This window comes from Pempheris klunzingeri, chromosome 18 (genome assembly GCF_042242105.1).
Source record: "Pempheris klunzingeri isolate RE-2024b chromosome 18, fPemKlu1.hap1, whole genome shotgun sequence".
Lineage (NCBI taxonomy): Eukaryota > Metazoa > Chordata > Actinopteri > Acropomatiformes > Pempheridae > Pempheris > Pempheris klunzingeri.
Window position 1 is genome coordinate 8,086,212 of NC_092029.1, and position 21,171 is coordinate 8,107,382.

The 21,171-nt window shown below is 42.3% G+C and overlaps 1 protein-coding gene across 1 annotated transcript; it reads left to right on the forward strand.

Annotated features, from left to right (window-relative positions):
• Positions 1-401: 401 nt before the first annotated feature.
• On the forward strand, positions 402-19,868 carry dpf3 (double PHD fingers 3). The gene is made up of 12 exons (XM_070849409.1): positions 402-433; positions 8,118-8,278; positions 9,784-9,891; positions 12,498-12,631; positions 12,925-13,020; positions 13,253-13,325; positions 13,852-13,893; positions 14,953-15,090; positions 15,256-15,384; positions 18,692-18,804; positions 19,546-19,627; positions 19,801-19,868. The coding sequence occupies exons 1-12, from the start codon at positions 402-404 to the stop codon at positions 19,866-19,868; spliced, it is 1,176 nt and encodes a 391-aa protein (XP_070705510.1).
• Positions 19,869-21,171: the final 1,303 nt, after the last annotated feature.

Below are 21,171 nucleotides of genomic sequence, written 5' to 3' on the forward strand. Positions count from 1 at the left end.
TTTACTAACAGAATATGTAATGTAATCCTCTCATTTAATTTTACGTCCTATGAATTCTCATGAAATGACAATACATGGTTTTATTACAAGCTTGTGGATTATTGTCCAAACAGCCATTAAAGCCCTTAAAACCACCAGCAGCGTTCATATTTAATGTGATGGTTTGATTTTCTTTGAAATTACATTAATTTCATAGAATCAGTATACTCTAAGGACAGGGGCATTGATGTTGACAGATTCCTGAGGCCACGCCTAATGTCTTGATGCCGGTGTTGTATTGGTGGGGAGCCCAGCGCCCAGGACCGCATTGGCTGTTGTGTGTGTGTGTGTTTTTATTTTTTTTCATAAGGGTCCCAAACTACACTGAGATTTGGAATATTACGTTACAGTCCAGCAGGAAAATGGCGACTGTCATTCATAATCCTCTAAAATCGTAAGTACATAAATTTTTTTTTTACTGAAATGATTGCACATTTTTATTGCATGTAGTCACTCCGCACAATCTGTATGTAGGGTTTAAGGCGCGTCTAAGCTAGAATCACAAAATGAACTCCAATGCCATGTACTGGGACATTGTCGGTGTGTGTATGTGTGAGTGTGTGTGTGAGTGTGTGTGTTATCTGCAGGTACCGTTGCCCAGTCGCTGTGTTGTGTAACACTCACATAAAAGCGTGCACCCATGCACAATCTGCAGAGAAAGCATCCCCAAGCCGCGCGTTATTGTCCGTATTCACTTGGTTTCACTTAGACAGAAAGTTTCCATTGTCCACATTCTGCTTCATAAACACGGTTGACAGAAGTTTGCATGCACTGCTCTTTGTCAGTGCCTGACGGGAGAATTTGCATAGATAATTTCATGCAATTTATGTCACAAAGCGCACATTTAGACGGCGGCTCTGTCCCGCTGCGCCGCCTGTGTTCTTGCTGCGTCTGACAAATGCATGTACACAATGCATGAGAGATTAATATCTGTTATCGCACAGTATTAACCCCATTTCATGCATTTAGGGGAAACCTATAATCTAATACACATTTGGGGGGCCGTTCAGTTTCCCCCAAGCCAGATTTTAAAACTGGGCACTGATCTGTGCCTGTGTCTGATCATGGTTATTGGCGAGTGAGCAGTTTCTGATTTGTAGAGCTATAAATATATTATGTATGAGAAAATATGCATAACTGGCCAATTATGAACATGTGAAATCACAGGCACATGCATACATAGATAGATAGATAGATAGATAGATAGATAGATAGATAGATAGAATATTAATGGCACAACGTCAGTAGAATGAGCCTAGGTTTGTTCCTTATAACCATTTAGACAGACTCCCCCTTATGTCTGCGCTGCAAGAAGTGCACCCATAACTTTCAGCTCACTGTATATTACTGAATGCATGTCTGTCTTTCTGCTGGCTGACAGCAGATGTTTACCACTGCTCGTGAGGAATGTGCGGAGAGTCACACAGTTCACACAAAATCTGTTGTGCAAGAGGCCATATTAATGTTTTAAACAAAGCTTGTTTTGACAGGAATAAAAGAAACAGTACAAAGTTTGATATGATGGTGTGGATAAGCACAAGCCGTCTATTTGCTTTCAGTGACAGAAATTGTGCAATAATGTGTCCTCTTGTGAACATTCTGGTGAGTAAAGACATTTTTTCAACAGTCAAACCAGTCGGTCATCAGCAGTATACATCTGAATATATACATATATTTATACGGCTAAATATTCAGAGGAAATGAAGAGAGCAATGTGTTTTTCTAGAGAAAATACATGATGCTCTTGTTTTGTGGAGCTCTTTGTTTACAACCAAAATATCTTACTGTACACCCAGCACTGCACAAACAAGGCTTTAAGCTGCTGTATTCCACTAAAACAGATTAGGCTGTAGGTATCTGTGTGTTTTGTTTTGTGTGTGTGCGTGTGTGTGTGTGTGTCTGCAGTTGTGCATGCAGAGCAGCAGATTAGGAGCGTCCCAGTACTCTCCTGGGCCCGTCTGTTGAAAGAGGGAGAGATACATGTCAAGACAGACAGACAGACTGATGCTGGGGTAGATGGAGAGATGGAAGGGGGGGGGGTGGACCCCATCTGCCCTTCGTATGCAGCACACTTTCTCAGACAAACCCTCTCACCCCCGCCCCCACCCCATCCAATATCTGCAAAAAGGGAAAACAATGAGTGTATGTGTAGTTTGGAAGTAGGACTCCAAACAGACATAAGTTCATACCGTAAAACAAGAGGAAACTATTTAAAATGTATGTGAAATGATTGTGTAGGGCCGAAAGAGCTAATATTAAGCAACGTATGAGTTATTACTAAAGGGGATATACTGTTGCTGGTGTACTCTAGTTTGAGTCCACTGTCTGTTTGAAACAATAGGGCCAGCTTGTCATCTCTCCTCAGGATGTGGCTGGTAAATCATATGCACTCAATAGGGACGTGGTAATAATCTTGGCCGCTGTACTCTAGCCCTGAAAGATGAATTACAACCGTCAGCAGCCAGCAGTAAATTTGTCTGGCTCTCTAGACTCATTCAGTCATGTTTAGCCCTGCATATTTACTTGATTTATTTAAACTCTCATTTTTACAAAGACTTCTTTGTGACCGAAACCTGGGAGACTGTGTGAGATGGGACTTAATGAAGAGCTGACAAGAGACGTATTCAAATCAGCGATGTAAATCATATGCAGACTTGTGTTCATGTGCATATTGGGTGTCATTTTACTTCTTTCTTATCATTAGGTTTGGATTAATAATGAACAAAAGAGCTCAGGTGGAAAGTGGTTTGGCTGTGTTTGCATAAGGATCGGAGAGATTGGGGGAAATGTAAAGGAGATGGTGATGTGTGTGTGGCGGGGGTTCAATGTCTGTAAGTGGGCTTGTGTTTTTATTGTGTGTGTTTGTTGAATGCGTGGGCGGTTGTATAGCTGCCTGCCCTTCCCCCAATTTGCGTGAGAGGTAGCGTGAGTGAGTGATGGAGGTTGGGTGGGTGGGGGGGGGTATGTCTGTCTGGCTGCATTTACTGCATACATTTATACTACACCCTAAGCACAGGGGCGAACTCTGGCCTTTGTCTATCCAAGCCCGGGGAACGGGAATGTCCGGGAATGGTTTCCAGGCATGGGGAATTAAATGGCTAGGAACATTTTTTATAGAAACCTCCATGCAGTGATCAATCCTTTTTTTCTTTTTTTTTTTCCTGTTCTGCACATGGAACTGGCACATGTGTCTCTCCTTACGTGTTTTTAGGGTATGTGTGAGTTTTCTAAGAGGAGGGTGCAGGGATGAGAGGTGGTTTATGTTATTCCTCACATATAAAATAGTATCCTTTCCTTTGCAGTCACATTTTCCCATGTTTCCTCCAGTGAACCCATGCTGAGTTGAAGTGAGTTATCGTTCAGCCCACGTCTCCAGCTTCCACTCCTTCACCTCCCCCTCCGGAGCACAACAACAACAACAGCAGCAGCATCTGAATCAGGGTTTCCCCTTTGCAACACCCTTTCCTCCTTTGCCGCTCGCTCTAACCCCCTCCAACTGCACCTTTCCCTTTCATTCCCTTTGTGTGTCTGTTTGTGCACGGACAAGCGTGTGTGTGTGAGGGCGCTCGTGCGTACACACATCCGCGTGGTTGAGAGAAAATGAGTGTGACAGGGTTTGAAAGGGAACACGTGTGCCCCGGGACATATCGGACCCCTCTTCTTCCCTCCCATTCTCCCTCCTTGGCTCCTCCTCCTCCTCTTCTTCTCCCTCCTCTCTGCTTCACCCCACTGCTTGGCCTACAAAGTGCCACAAAGACTCCTATCAGTGTCCACATGCTGCTGCCCTGCCCCGCACTTCCTCTGGGGCCCCTTACCTATTCCTTGCCAAAAGTGGACTTCCTCTCCCCTCACTTGTGGCAAACCCCCATCATTCCCTGACATAAGTAGTTGTCCTTTGAGATGCTTTACGTATGTTCTAGTCATCTAGTGGATAGATCCGCGATCTTCATAAGAAAGATGTGTCTGTCTCGATTGTTGAGGAGGTTCATATTGTGAAAGAGTTAGTTGCCTATACTGCTTCCCATTACCTCGGCGTGCTGAATGACGTCATGCAAACAACATTTAAACAGTTCTAAATGCTCAGAAATGCTTTGCCGGTAAAATCTGTCAAAATGGTCGGCTCTTCAGTGGGACTGTTCAGTTTTCTATTTTTCAGAATGTACTGTAAAGTATGTCACAGGCACAGTACATTTTGTACAATACAGTAAATGTGACTTACTATTTTACTAACAGAGTATACAGTGCAAAAACTACATTTAATACTGTTTCACATGAGTGATGGTGTAGTTACTTCTAAACACTTCACTATTACTAGTATGACTCTAAGAACTGCTACTGCAATATTACCATAAATTAATGAGTTATCTCAGGACAAAAATCCTAACTCAAACACTACTTACTAGCTTTTTCCAGAGCTTTCAACCACATCTTGCACTTTGATCCGTTTCTGAATTATATTCTATTCATCTAAAACCAGAGTGTGAAAAGTAAGTAATCAAAAGACATAAAAGAATAGCAGTCTAATAGTTTAACTGAACTGTATCTAATGCACTAACATTTAGAGTGGTCTGTTTTAACCTGAGATGAACACCTGAACTGTCTGTCATCTCTGTCTGTCTGTCTGTCTGTGGTGGTTTCATGGATGCTATAACTTCAGCCGTGAGTTCACTCAACTGGTGTGTGTGATTATGGTCAACTGAGGTGAGGAGGACAAGACAAAATGTCCATAATAATTTCTCTGAGCTCAGGGTGACTTTTTTAGATCAATCTGATCAGCAGTCTAAGAACCCAAAAATATTTTGTTTACCATCATGTATAGGGGGAGGTTTCAAATCCTCACAGTTGCGAAGCTGGAACCAGTGAATGTTTGGCTTTTTTTTGCTCAAAAATCACTGAAAAGCTGAATTGATTATTGATTGATTTATCTTTATGTCAGTTGACAAATCTACTTATAGTTTCAGCTCTATTTGAAGCACTACATCATAGGAAGCTTGGATGTGTGACTTTTAGGAATTTGTTCAAACAGAAAGGAAACTTTGCAGATGAGAGCGCAGAGAAATGAACACGGATGTGGAGAGAAGTGTGACAGTGATTTATTTTTACAGTGATTAATTATTCTATTTAGCGAGGAGGAAGAGACGGTGCTGTGAGCGGTGCGTAACTGACAGAAATACGTGGCAGGTAAGAGTAAGATTGATGGAGAGTACTGACAGCAGACGTCCAAACAGAAAGGCAGATTTTAAGAGCTTCTTCTTCCTCTCGGCTAAATGTAAGTTTGAATATTTATAAGTTCTGTTTCCGTGAGCTGGAAACATCGACCTGTAAACATTTATTAAGAGCTGTTCTGCACATCTTCGCGTCTGTACTTGGCGGTGGTAAGACTGACCGTCACACGCACAAAGCTCCTCTGTGTTGGTATGGGAGCAATTGAGACAATCACAGTGGTACGCATGCACACGCACACACACACACACACACACACACACACACACACAGCAACTGCAGATTCCATCAGTATCCAGGAAGCTGTTGACCAAGAGGAATGTGTTCTCCTTCATGCAAAACTCAACTTACATAAGCACCATCACCAGGATCAGCCATACAGTGGACTAATGGGTACAAACAAGAGCACAGTACAATCTCTGATGGTTGAATCGGGTTCAGGAGGAGGGGGAGGATGTCTCAGGACACGCAACCCATGGACAGATGGTCTTGCGGGTATACAGATGCACATACACACACTCTTTACCCTCACTTAACCAAACGCACGAACACAGCTCTCAAACAAATGCACAGCAGGCACAGTTGCTTATGTAAGAGTTTATGAAGCCGCCCGGGGACGTTATGCAGACACTTTGTTGTTGGAAATGGGACAGAAACATACAGACAATGTGGGATGGCACGTGGGGGGAGGAGAGGGAAGAAAAGTGGAGAGGACAGATGAGGAGAAATGCCTGTAGGTCCACACACACACACACTTCAGTTCAGGCTACAAATAGTGAAAGCACAGACAACATATTACTTCTGGGAATGTGAGTTATGTGACAGGAAGTCTCTTCTGAAGGTTTGGATTTGACTGGATCACTGCTGGCTTGTCATACTGTAAAAAAACACGAATCACCAACAACACCAGCTGCATTCCTCATCTCTGTAGGTCTCCTGACTACAACCTCCGCCAGCAGCCACCACATGTGCTGTATACTGTACATCCTGTACGCTGTGGCACTACAGAGGTTTTACTTTTTTGCTTGTTTGCTGTTTCACCCACCTCCTCACCACTGTGATAGGTTATGTAAATAGATATATCTAATACTAGCGGAAATTTCTCTGCTAACCCTCTCAAAAATGAATGAGAGATATCTATACCTTCAAGCAGTAGTTTGACATTTTTAGAAATACGCTTATTCACTTTTCTTGCCTGCTCGATGAGAAGACAGATACCTTTGTCATGCAGTGTCTGTACAGCAAATAGAAGCTGGAGCTGAGCTGAGCATGAAGACTGTAAGCAAGGGGAAGCAGCTAGCCTGGCTCTCTTATTCATCTCTGATCTTTATCCAGATGTGGCAGTAGCCAAAGTTGAGTGTTAATGCACATCTTAAAAGTGTAAAGAAGATACTGTGAGACAGCTGTGTGATGGGAACTGTCATCTGGACTGCACATGTCCAATAATCCCATTTTCCCTTTTTATACTAATTTTTCAATCACAAGTCAGCCACCCTCTTCATATCTGTCTCCTCTCAAGTTTCCCCACTTTCTCCTTCATCTATAAATGCAATACCTGGTTCACTCCCCGTTGCTACTCACTCCAACCTGCCGCCCTTCCCCCCCATCCTCTTCCTCCTCCATCCACCCTCCGCTCCCTCCACCTCCAAACACTGCACATCTTTGTGAGATTCAGTGTGACCAGAGTGCTGGTCTTTGTCCAGCTTGGCATTCTTTACATATCTGTGTAGAGAATCCAGAGAGCGCCCATCTCTGCTCGGCCAGTCAGAGAGACAGGACGAGTCCTGCTGCTTTGAGAAAACCACAGAGAGCAAGCGATCCTAGTGGCATTCTTTCTTTTTCAATCCCCCTGTCTCTGATTATGTTGCTTTAAATGAAGACAATGTCTGGAAATCATACATAGGAGATACTAACAGCAAATTCTACTTTATGCCTATGTCATTTAATAAAAGTAACTAAACAGTAAAGCCAATGGAGAAGGATGAGACCCCATCTGATGTTTCTTATGTTTCTTCCATCCTCCTCTCTGGATTTCCGCTGTGTGATTAACTAAAGAATAACTTGCTCAATTTTATTTTACATTTTTTCAATTACTTAATCTTGTTTCCTGTCTGCCTCTCATGATCTTAGCTGCAGAAATCCTCCTTCTTGAAGGGGACTGTCGAGGTTATTGATGGCTCACGTCCTAATTTATACCTTGGTGTCAGTTGATTGTGTGCTTGTGTGTAACCCATCTGTTGTGTTAACTTCGATTTACACTCTATCTCACCTATTAATGTGACAGGATGAAACATTTCTTCTCTGCTAATGGTTCATCATCATTTCCTGTATGTGTGTGCCTTCTTCGGCCCAGCCTCTAGGTCTACATGTATGTATGTAGGAGATCCAGACTTGACACAACAAACTGAGTCGAAACAGAGAGAAGTCTGGGTTTGTTATATTCAGCTGAAGTTAACCAGGACTGAACAGGCCCGCTCATACTTGATTTGCAGACCGTACCAAATTACCAGCCGCTCAGCACATGGTAATGCTATTAACCACCAAAAAATGTTAGCATTTAGCTGATAGGAATGACTCAGCGCACTGAAAGCAGAAATCGAAGCAGCATGCTGCAAATGGCTTGGATCAATCACAAAAAGAAGACTATTATGTTACTTGTGGGTAACTTGAGCTCCACAAAGAAATATTTTTTCAATCTGCTTCAGATGTTGCATGAATGGAGCAGTTGTTGTTGAAGTAAATGATAATGAGCCTGATGCATTACATACATTAAATCACAAGTGACCTCTGGTGCTCTATCTTCTTGTCTGTCTATCTGACTTTAAACGCATCAATCTGTGACTGTCTGTGTTCAGGCTCGGTGACCAGTTCTACAGGGAGGCTATCGAACACTGTCGCAGCTACAATGCCCGCCTCTGTGCCGAACGCAGCGTGCGCATGCCTTTCCTGGACTCGCAAACTGGTGTGGCACAGAACAACTGCTACATCTGGATGGAGAAGCGCCACCGGCAGCCAGGTGGGAAACGTCATCTGATCCAATGAACATGTCCATGCTCAGCCCATATTCTAAGTTACAATTCCTACTTTGATTTAGAATAGTTTGACATTATTGGCAACCTACTCATTCATTTCCTCGCCTACATTTAGATGAGAAGATAGCTACCACTATTCTGTCTGTATGCTAAATATATATCTACAGACAGCAGCTGGTTAGCTTAGATTATCATAAAGACTGAAAACAGGGGGAATCAGCCAGCCTGGCTCTGTCCAAGGAGGAAAAATCTTTTTGTTTAATCCATTCAAAAACCGAACCGTGTTGTTAAGACGTCAAGTTGTAGTTTTACGGATATGTTCCAGACTGTTTCTAGTTATTTCCTGGAGTCTTAGACACTGTGATTGCCGGGCAACCAAAGTAGACACTATGAAATCTAACATGTTAATTAACGTGCTTTATAGGTGCAGATTTTGTTTCCCTTGGACAGAGCCAGGCTGACTCTTTCTCACTGCTTTCCATCCTCACGTTAAGCTAAGCTAACCAGCTGCCTCATATTGAACACATAAGAGAGTGGTATCAATCTCCTCATCTAACTCTCAGCAGGAAAGCACATAAGCAGAAATGCATAAATATGGATGGGGAGAAAGGATGAATTCATAGATCTCTTCCCTCAATAAAAAGCAAGCCATCGCCTCTTTTGTATATTTTATGAGTTACCACTTGCTGATTTATCCTGAGACGAACAGTCAGTATGCGTTCTGCACATCTGGGTCGCCTGTACAGCCAAAGGGAACAATCTGCTCTTTACTGAGAGCTGGACACAAATAGCCGGTTCTCCATCTTGTATGCAAAGCCCTTCAGGCCACACCCTATACTTTGTGGCCGACCTTACTCACATTATATGCATTTATTCTGGGTTTATCCCTCCCCCCCACCATTGCTTGATTTTTTTTCTTGGTTCATGCTGACAAAAAAAGCTTCTTTTCCTCCATCTCGGTTTTCTCCCAAGCTAATGGCAGAATATGATTAGACACAAGGGCAGAGACAGAGACCAAACATTCAAGTCTGCTCTGCTGAAATAGTGACAAAGCAAAATTCTTTAAAATGTTCATTGGATAAAAACTGAATTGAGTCATCCTCAACATTAAGTCTAATTTTTTCTGATCAAGTACCCAAAATGTCTGGTTTTGCGTGATATTCTGTGGAATCTGACCGTAAGAACAGGGTTTTTCTGAAAGTGTGGACCATTAGCACTGAGCCTGAGCACTGAAATGGAGACATATTACGTGTCAGGAAAACAAGACCAGTCCACTGTGTGTATTTCTGTGTGTGTGGGTGTGTGCAGGGGTCTCAATTCAAGTTTTGTTAAAATGGTAAGCTTGCCAATGGTTGTTAAAATTCTTCCTGTGTGCTTGTGTCTCTGTGTGTGTGTACGTCTACATGTATGAATGTGTATGCGTGTGTGCGTGTGTGCGTGTGCGTGTGTGTGTGTGTGTGTGTGTGTGTGTGTGTGTGTGTGTGTCCAGGCCAAGAGGCAGGACAGATGTATACCTACCCTGCTCGTTGCTGGAGAAAGAAGAGGCGACTCCACCCACCCCTGGATCCCCAGCTTCGGCTGTGTGAGCTGCGACTAGGTAAGACAAACAGCATGCACACACACACACACACACACGCACTCATACACCCACTGCCATGCAGCTCATTGACATGGATGGTGACACAGTGAATGACATCCCTGCAGCAGTATATTGACCCACAGTTATAGACATTAAACCATTTGAACCGGTGCATCCACTCATTTTTGTGCCCACACCGCCGTCACCTAAATGCTCATATACATTGTGTTTGTGGCCTCTGTGCTCTCACAGAGCTGCACAGAGCTTTAGGCATGCTCAGAAGCGTTAATGTTCGCTATCTGACCATCTGGCTCTGGTTAGCCTGTCTCTCTCGCCAGGTCTCCAGGTTCATTCTCTTCCCCGAATCAATGCCTCCTCTCACTGTTCTCAGTACACACACACACACACACACACACACACACACACACACACATATACACACACACATAAGTGCACAAACACCCCCACACATGACTCTCGCTCTCTGTTGCAGCACAGAAGCACCCTAACTGGGCCTCTATAATCATTTGTCCATGAGGCATTAGAATGTAAGTGAGTCTTATGAGGTGGAAGTGTGTGTGTGTGTGTGCATCCATGCATGCATATGTGTGTGTTATAGGGGATTTCAGCAAAGGAATGCCCCAGGAACCTGATAAGGGGGAGAAATAAAGGCAGGTCTTTGTTTCGGCTTTGCCACACTATTGTTTCCCCCTCGCTGTCTTCCAGACGCAATATAATACTCCAGAGCTTACAACCAACAACGATTCAGTATTAAGCTGAGGACATTTCAGGAAAAAAGAGAAGTAACTCCCCAGAGCAGCAACCAACCAAAGCACATAAAGGGACAGAAAACTAGCTACATACAGTGGTCAGCAGGAGCAGGAAAGCCCTTGCAGCGGAAGGCGAAAGAGTAGAACGTTCCAGTTTTGTTTTTGAGTGATCCGATTCTGCTGTTTGGCCAGATATCTATCATAACACGACAGAAGAATGTGAGTTCTCCCCTTTCAGGCTTTTGGAAATGCTTTCTTTATGTTTATTTAATGCTTCCTGAGCAGAGAGATTTGTCAGTGTGTGTGAGGATACACAGAGGCTCTGTCACAAGATTACTTTGGATTAGCTTAAAACCAGAAATGAGTCCCTTGTTTTGTGGATTCTTTCCCTTTTTCACGTCACAGCTCAAGATCTCAGTGGCTGTGTCTCAGCAGCCATTTTGCTTCCATCAGTAAAAAAAAAAAAGTTCGAAAAAAAAACTCAAGCAAATCCAAGAAAGCTTAGATATTTTTGCGATACATAACATTCATTTTAAGATGTACAAAAATAATTTAGCATGCAGTTCACTTCATTTTTTGTCATGTACAACTTAGTTAGATCCTACGTTTCCCATAATGCAGCTCAATAGCATCTTTCAGACCCCTTTGTCTCCTAAATGCTCACAGTGTGAAACACAGGCTTTCTGTTAAAAACCCTCCAGCCCAAACCCAGATAACCCAGATAACATCACTATGACCTCATCTGGGTTAATTTTTTAAACACCGGAAAGCTCCTCCAGAGGACAACATATAACTGCTGTCACTGGCCGAGTAGCACTCCCCTCCCTCTGCAGAGTCAAGGGAGAGGTGAGGAGGTTATAAAGGGGAAAGAGGATGCGTAAGGGCAAAGAAAATGGGGGAGACGAAAGCGACTGAAGGAGGGATTTAGTGTAGAAAAGAGGGTGGGTGTCAGCGGAGAAAAGAGGAGAAGAAGGAGGCATATTTAGTGGGTCGGTTGGGACTGGGTGAGGTACAAATGGGGAGGGAGGAAATGTCTCGTCAGTGGCAGCTCAAAGTCAACCTACACAAATAGACACAAAGAAATGAGATGAGGAGGAGGAGGCGGAGGAGGGAAAAGAGGGGACACAGGGGTACAGCAGCTCTGTATTCAATAAGAACATCTTACAGCCCCAGTAGCCCTGCTCACTCCCCGCTTTTCTTACCACATCCCTACTTTCATTCAGTTTTCATCCTGGTATTGGAGTCAAAGCTGCAGCAAGTTCTTCTCCACGGAAATTAAAAGATTGAGAGGAAGAAAGGTGGAGTAGACACAATAAAGACAGAGTGAGATGCTGGAGATGTAATGTAGGGCTATGAGCAGTGTTTTTTCTTCTTTGGTCTATTATTACCTTCCCTCTTACTGTCCACCTGGTTCACCTTAGTTTTTTATAATGTCAAATCTAGCAGCTTGCCAGCCCACTTTTACAAAAACTCCCTTTACGTCCTATAAGGAGGGAACACTCACACAGTGGCCACATTGATACTGATGCATTTTCTCTGCTTTGGTCTTCCGTCTGCACTAAACTGGCATGCTGGTCGCCCATAACTGAGCTTTTGGAAAGTGCTTTCTAAATAGGATAATTTTGAGAATTCTGACCATGTTATGTGGCACCAAGTTGGTTACTAAAGAGGCCTGTAGATAGCTAGTAGGGGAAACTAATTCAACTTTTGTTTTTAATATGGTCAGCAATCTTTTTAGACAAAAGTGGTCAGTGAGCACACACATAAACACACACACGCGCACACACACACACACGCCTGCCATCTCAAATGCACTTTCCTTACTCTTATTCTCTTCTGCCACCACCTCCTCAGAAGCAGAGTTGGCCCCCAGGCGTGAGGGTCCTCCAGGGGAGGCCACAGCTCTGGAGGCCCTCCTGAGGGGGGACAACCTGCTGGAGAAAAAAAACAGCATTTGTAAGGAAGAGGAGACGTTGCTGGAAATACAGGTATTTTACTTTGTGTGCCTCATGTCATGTGTGCCTCATATCATACATTATTAAGGCATCTCTGTTCTGTTTTGGTAGATACAAACAGAGTTTGGCATCACAAACACATAAAACAGTTAGGCTTTAAATGGGAGCTGGCAACTGGGAAGTGTTAAGTTGCCAAAATATTAACCCGTACTTTCTTGTTTTTCTCTTCACCCTCATCGCTCCCCCTTCCTCCCTCTCTCTCTCTCTCTCTCTGTCTCTCTGTCTCTCTGTCTGTCTGTCTGCTTGTATGTGTCTGTGCTCTGTAGAGAGTTCTGGAGGCAGAGGAAAATGGGGATGGTTTCCATGATGATGAAGACTTTGAACTGGATACTCCAAAGAGAAAGAACAGAAACAGAGGCAAAGTGAGTGTCACAGAAAGAGACACAATGTGTACGGAAGTATTGAACTTAAGCCACATCTTATGGCCTTACAGGAAATTATTACAATAAACATTGGTTTTGAAATATATTCATTTATGAAATATTAAAAGAACAGTATGCTGTTTGGAATTAAACCTCATATATCCTGAATTTGTGTTGAAACTTTAATACATTGGAGGTTTAAGCATCAAACGCGTGTGGTGTTTCCCCTCAGAACAGAGGATCGAGTCGCAGAAGGACAGAACCCGTTAACATGGACGACCAGGACAAACCTTACGTCTGTGACAGTAAGGGAAAAGAAAGCTTTATTCTTTGGACATACGCGTCATTGTGTGATGGATTGGTGTTATAATTTTTCATTTACATGTTAGTTTACCTAAAGTCAGAGTCACAGTGTTTCCTGAAGCTCCAGGACGTGGAGAAGCTGTCCTCTCCCCAGATCTGATTATTAAAAAGACTTGTCTTTTAACTTAACTCCCTTATGATGTGTTGTCAGAAAACCTTTCCCTACATGCCCGCTTCAAATCCTGAGATTACAAAAAAAAACCCAGCAGACAAGTCATCTTCTCTTGCAAAGAAATCCCCCTCTCCTTCTGTCTTAAGAGCAGTCCTCTGCAGCATGAAAAAAGAGTTTGCTGTTAATCCAGACCTGACTAGCATGCCACTTGCCTACTTGGGCAGAATCCCCCAGGAATGAATTGCCATGGGGATGTGGATAGAGACAGTCACGCTCAAACAAATGAATCTCATCCTCATTTTGTGCCTTGTTCTGTCTTTCCTTTATTATTTGCTTTTGTGTCTTCTCTGTTCCAGATAGATACAAACAAAAGCATAACTCAAAAAAGGCTGAAGAAGGTATCTGAACCTGTCGCCATCTTGTCTTTCCAGGCTCCATGAATTGTCTTAATGATTGGCTTTTTTTTTTTGCTCATGGGCATCTGGTGTGGCAATGGCTGACTGAATGTTAATCCCTTGGAGACGTCTAATGCTTTAAATGCTTTATGCTAGTGCAGGCGCCCGTTCCTGAATTCAGCGCAAGCATTGCATGACGCTAACACTACGCTTTATGCCTTAATGCTCGCTCACGGCAACATGCACCAAATGATGCTTAAGCAGCACACTAATGTCACACTGAGGGATGCATGTTTGTAGGCAGATGCTTTACCTTTGATACACCTCTTGTGTCCTGTCCCCATATTTACTCACTACACTTCCTTGTGAAACACTCAATCAACAAGTCTTTGGATTCTCATGTCAATTAAATGCATGATTTTCCTTTAGCTGCCTGCCTGTTGTTTTGCCTTAATTTAGCTATATTCTAATTATATAACAATTATTTCACATTTTTGGTATTAAAGTATGTAGCAGATAGAGCCTCTTTCTCACTGTCTCAGTAGCGATAATACATCTTCTCAACAACATGTAAATTAATGGTCACATCCTATAATTACTTGTGTCTGGTGCTAAGGTCTTAAAGGTCAAAAAGTTTTCCGATTTTGTGCCTTTTTGCGCTAGTTGTTTCATCCTGTTTCAGGTCTTAAAGCTAAGCTAAGCTAGCTGGCAGTACAGTAGCAAAGACATGACAGTGGTGTGGACATTTTGTATTATGCTAATCTCGTCTTATTTTATACCCTTGTCCATAGGTGAAGAAGAAAAACTTAACACTGTTTTTTCGTGAACTGATTTGTGCGCATGGCAGCCTGAGGTGTTTTAGAACAGTCAGTTTTCTGCAGTATATAAGATATAAGAACACGAACCCTGACAGCGACTTGAAGTCCCTACAAATTGTTGCCTTCCACAAAATCTGTTATATTTCACTTTAGGCAGCGGCGACAGTTGATTTTGAGCAGACTCAGACTGTTCTTCTCACAAGCTTTTCCATGTTTCTAATGGGCCTGTGACGTTTGTCTATAGTCTGTGGAAAGCGCTACAAGAACCGTCCTGGCCTGAGCTACCACTACACCCACACTCACCTGGCAGAGGAGGAGGGTGAGGAGGAGAAGGAACCAGAGATGAGCCCGTCCCCTCCACGTAGCTCGGACAACCACAAACGTAAGATGCTGGTTGGCATTTGATTACATAGAACTACAGAGGGTTTTCCTGACAGAAATGCACTGCACATAACATTTTCCAAATCACAGTTGACGATAACCCAGATGGCTTCAAGCTGTGGGAAAGTTAATGGCAGCTCATGTATTCTTCTCTTTATTTTTGCAGCTCAGAAGGCCCCAGATGGCTCCATCATCCCCAACGACTACTGTGATTTCTGCCTGGGAGATCAGGACTCCAACCGGAAGACAGGCCAGGCCGAGGAGCTGGTGTCCTGCTCTGACTGTGGACGCTCCGGTGAGTCCCCAATCTCCACAACATGACGGGTTTCCATTGACGCTTCAGTAAGGGCTTTAATTCCCTGCCAGTGATATTAGTGGATTTTGAAGAAAGTCATATGACTCAAGAATCCCACTCTTATCCAGGGCAATAGTTTGACATTTTGGGAAACGCGCTTTCCTGCTGAGAGTGAGATGAGAAGATCGATACCCCTTTCATGTCTGTACGTTAAATATGAAGTTAGAGCCAGCAGACAGTTAGCCTGGCTCATTCAAAGATAATAAAATCCACCTAACTACACTTATACAACTCACAGAATAATGTGTCTTGTTTGTTCAGAAACCCTTGTTGAACAGCAGGTCATGTACTGGATTATGTCTTGGCCAGATGCAGTGACCTCCTGGATTTTTGCTGTTGCTGTGAGGGTTTTGTACAGATGAAACAAACAAGATATAACATGTTAATTGGCGAGCTTCAGGGTGCTGTAGGCTTATTTTGTTAGGCTTTGTTAGGCTAGCTGTGTCATCCTGTTTCCACACTTTAAGCTAAGCTAAGATAGCTGGCTGTACAGCAGCGTCTTCTACAGAAAGGAGAGTCGTGTCGATCCTCTCATTTAAGTCTCAGCAGTAAAACAAATAAGCATATTTAAAGCATATTTAAATTAGTTGTTTGCTAGTTTCACCCTTTTTTTCTACTACACATCTCATTTTTGTTTCCCTTCACTTCCTTTTTATCCACAATCTTGTTCATGTTGATTCCTCGCTTCCTTGCAGTGTTTATTTTTGTTTCATGAACTAAAATGGTGCTTCCTTAATGGCCATTTAGATATAGTACTCACATATTTTTGGGGTAATATAGTTTGGAAGCCACGTCAATAAACTTTGCTCTTATTATAAAGTGTACAGTAATGTTCACACAGTTTATTTTAGTTGGTAAAAAATCCAGAAAATACAAAGTTCATAGTTACTCCAAGTCATTTTTGTTCAAACCAAGCTGTGTCTTTACCTGTTGATGTAAATCTGATTATACTGATCATGGCGTTCAGTGATTTGAGCCTTCATGTTGCTACAGTGTCTCTTCAATGGGTTGTCAATGAGCCTCGTAAACCATGAGAAATGAGATCCAACTGCAGGAAATCTTTGCAGTCTCCCTTCTAAAACTAATACTGACCTGTAGGCGCAGCTGCTTGCTTCCATCCTGCATGCTTCTCCATGTCAGCCTCGTCCATCAGTAAGGACCTCTGCCTTTAGACGACATGCATTCACTCCTCTGTTGCTCAGTTTTCATGCATTACCTTCTGGCACATTCGGCTGCATTTTTGTTCACGGGCAAAAATCAGCTCAACCGTCTTATGCAAAAAAAAAAAAAAAAAAAGAGAGCTGAGTTTTCATTTCAGCGAGTGAGGTGTTGTCTTGCTACGGTAGAGTTTGTTGCTACGAGAGTGTGTGGCCTGTCTGTGTTGCTCTGACACTGATGTTTTCATGGTAGCTGGAAGAGGAGGAGTGAAGAAGGATGGGAGGAAGCTGAGTGCTCTAGAAGAATTGTTCGGCAGCACGTCAGACAGCGAGGCCTCCACGTTTCATGGCTTTGAAGACGCTGAGCTGGAAGATATTTTGTTTACAGACGATGATGATGATGATGCTGTGGCTGACAGCTGATAATGGGACTTCTTGACTAGTTGGACCTCGTGGCACTAAAAATAATTTCCTGATTAAATATTTTCATTGAGGGAAGACTGAAAGACTGAAGGCACAAAGTGGAATGAAGTGGCTCACCTTGAAGACACTCGTACCAAAAATATCTCAATCTCTTGGAAATTTAATACAATGAAAATTTTGTCTCTGACGGATACAATGGCATTTTTTCACCGTACGTATGTGGATTTTACTGTTTAACACGGCATTTTCCATTTTTCATAAACAAACAAAAATCGTCTCACACTCGACTTTGTTTGCGTGAGATAATCAAGATCATAGACTAAACTTCACGGCTACATCCTAGTAAATTCTGGACTGAAAAGGTTAATAGCAGACACGTTGGACGAGAGTGGCCACTAATATGGCAGGGGGAGGGATGAACGTGGACTCTTGAGTCACTCCATTGGCTAAAGAGGACAGGTAGCTGAGAGGTAAGAGCCAATCGACACTCCATTGCTCCTCTCTGTCTTTAAGGATTAGATCCTTTCTTTTGTTGGTAGACGCTGAGTAGAAATGCTCTTTTTTCCTGCCTGCTGCTAAGCGCTATCCATTTAAGCTGACTTTTAAACTCACTGGAAGCCCTCAGTTTAATTTTGGAAGCTCGAACATCTCTGCTTGAAATTTTACTCAAGTCACATTTTGTCTTTCTTCACCCACCACAGGCTGTCAGGGAATGTTTTCAGTGTTTCTGGCTGCTTCCCCTGTTCAGATTTAAATCACTTCATCCTTGATAATGGCTCATTCATGGCTCATTGATACCCCATTGATACCAGGGTGATGCAGATAACTGTGTGCATGAGATGCTGACAGCACTGTTAAGCTGTGGGAAGTACACTACACTGGCAGTAGCCGTAAAATGTAAGGCAGAAAATGGGTTTTACATACACCAGATATCATATGTTTTTTGTGTTGTCGCAGCTGTAAATTTATGGGAAGATAAACACATTCTGCTTGGCTGTATTTTCCTGTACACACATCACTGCTTGTGTTTTATTTTCCAGACATATAATCATTTGTCTTGTGGCTAGATTGCTCTTGATGCTACATTTTCAGTCTGTCAACACCATGAGGTGTAATTACAGCTGTCTGAATCACAGACAAGGTCACCACTTACTGCTGGCTCTTATGAAGACAAAGCAATCTTATTTTTAAAGGAGACATGCGTTTTCTAAACGGATGTATTATGTATTTTAACCAGGGAAAAACTTTTAATTAATCACACCACCATCTTAAAAAATATTACAATCATTTTTATATCAGATGACCCTTATTTAATCTACAGCATTAAGAAATGATTTAGAATTAGTAAATAGAATTACAAAATAAGTGAAAATTGTTAGAGTTGTTATTCATTTTTCACTATATATAGAAAATGCATGTAGGCCGCGTCGAAGCCTGAAGCCTCAGATGCAGCTGCAGATAATGCAAATCAGCTTTTCCTGGATTATGTAAATTTGTTTAGATGCGTGTCAGTCTTTGTCTGCGTCTGCTGTCAGGTCCAATTCAGAGCTTCGGCCACATGTTTCTAAAATGTTACATAGGAAAACACTTAGGACTTTGCTTTGTAAACTTTTCTGTCAATCCACTGTGTCACCCCTCCGTTCCCTCCTCACCCTCTCCCTCTGCAGGTCACCCCACATGTCTGCAGTTCACTGACAACATGATGCAGGCCGTGAGGACGTACCAGTGGCAGTGCATAGAATGCAAATCTTGCAGCCTCTGCGGCACCTCAGAGAACGATGTACGTATACTGGAGGGGGGGGGGGTCTTTTATGATCCTCTGTGGCTGTAAAAAATGTCACTGGTTGAATGTTATTACAAGATTTCCCTTTGAATTTGCTTTGAAATGGACTGAATGTGACTTATTTTCCTTTTAATGTCATGATCTTTCCTCAGGGAGCACTCATTGCCTGTCATAGGCAATACATTACATTGAATCTATCGAGTTTATTTCCTATCTTTATTCAATAACTTGGTCTATTAATTAGAGCTCATGACTGTGATTTCACTCCAAATCAATTTAGCTTACTATATTTGCCAAGCAGATATTATACTTTAGTTTAAGTTTATTTTGATAAAGCAGAACAGTGCTAATATAAGTAATAATAATAATAATGATATAAACACTTCATAAAAATGACTTCACTTTCAAAGTAATAACGATGTGCAAACATTGCAAAAAAGTTTGATGATATAAGTTTGCATGCTACTTACATACTTTATATAAACCTATTTCTTCTGGATGGCTTTAACATTTTTGAAGCTGCCCCATGATGTTTTGAAAGCTTGCCAGACCTCTTTTATAGCAAATAAATGCTGCTGACATGCTTTCAACATAATGTGGGCCACATTTATAGCAGTGTTTGTTACTCACGTCAGCATGTCTATCCTTTTCTAGGCAGGATTCATTTTTTATTTTTGATAATTTGCACATATTTTACAGATATTGATATTATATGTTGATTGTGTGCTGTGAATGTAGGACCAGCTGCTGTTCTGTGATGACTGCGACAGAGGATACCACATGTACTGCCTGAAGCCTCCAATGACCCAGCCCCCAGAAGGTACACTCTCATAGGTGTTATTGTACTTTAGCGGGCTGATACTATATATGTCATGTATTGTATATTTGAGAGGGGCTACAAGCAAAGACTATATATGGAAAAGCGCGAGGAGGACAAAGATTTCAGCCTCCCTTTCCCCATCTCTCTTTCTCTCTCTCTGTCTCTCTGTACAGGGAGCTGGAGCTGTCACTTGTGTCTGGATCTGTTAAAAGACAAGGCCTCAGCCTACGGAGAAGCATAACCCCCTGGACATTCTTTTTCACACACACAGTACTCATGCATTAACTGTTTGACCACATATCAAAAAGCACGCAGATTCAGATGCTCCTCCACACACACACTAACAGTGCATTAGCAGGCTCAGGGCAGATTCCTGTGCATATAGGCAAGCAAAACTCCAGATGCAGGCGCCATCCACATGAAATCTCGACCATAAGTCAGCTGACAGCAGATCTGCCGTCCAGTCATTTCTCTACCTCACCACTCAGCAGGCAACAAGAAGCCAAAGCTAGACTGATAAAGGCCAATACTGTGTATTATAAGTATATGTGAAATAGATGCTCATTTGAATTCTGAAATCCTTGGATGTTTTCCCCCGATACGGAAGATCTTTTGCTGCAGCTGTTTCACTAGCCGCTCAGGCTCTACAGCGGGGGAACCTGAGCGGGTTTGACTAATGTTTGTTTAAGTTTCTCCTTCCAGCTCTACTCTCTCTCCTGTGTTTAGACATGGAAGTGACATTCCTATTTTATATCTGGACAGTGTTAGCTATGCCATCTCTCACAGCTTTTGTCAAGCTTGGTGAAATTTATATCCAGCGCTGAGAGGAAATGGGCGATAAAACAGCCTCGACTTCCATTCCTGTTGGAGCGTGGTGACATTTTTACTCCAGGTCTGTTTTTTGTATCCTTGCTAGGACACTACGAGGACACTATGGTGCTCAATTTGACACTTTACAAATATTATAACTTTTTTTTTTATATATATATAGAATGAAACACTTATTTATTGATAGTTGACAATGGTCAAATGTTACTGTCATTGTTACTGTAAATCAGTGGTTCCCTAACTTTTTCTGTTAAATGAAAAAAGAAACGACTGTCTGCCTCTTCCACCCCATGAAACACAAAAATGTATTACTTTTTTATCAGCTGATAATAATACTGAAGAAACTAGTAAGATTAAGATTCAATTAGCCAAAATATACTATATTTTAACACAAACTGCATATTTGTGATTTTTTTCATTATTTTCTGGTGTTCAACTAAAAATATTAATTCAACTTTGTCCAAACTGCCAGTGATGAAGCTTACCTGTTATTGTTTTCTTCCCTCCCCTTCTTGTAGGTTATTGAGGGCTACTTTTGTTGTTGTCACATACTGTTTAATCTTACTAACCTGAATCTTCATAGCCTGGCTAGCATCAGATCACAACACTATTATTTCCTTGTAGTTCCCAAATGAATCGATCATAGACCATAAACCCTTTTCGCAGCACACAGTTTGACTTGTTCCAGCAGAAAAAACAGGTGCAAGGCAAATCAA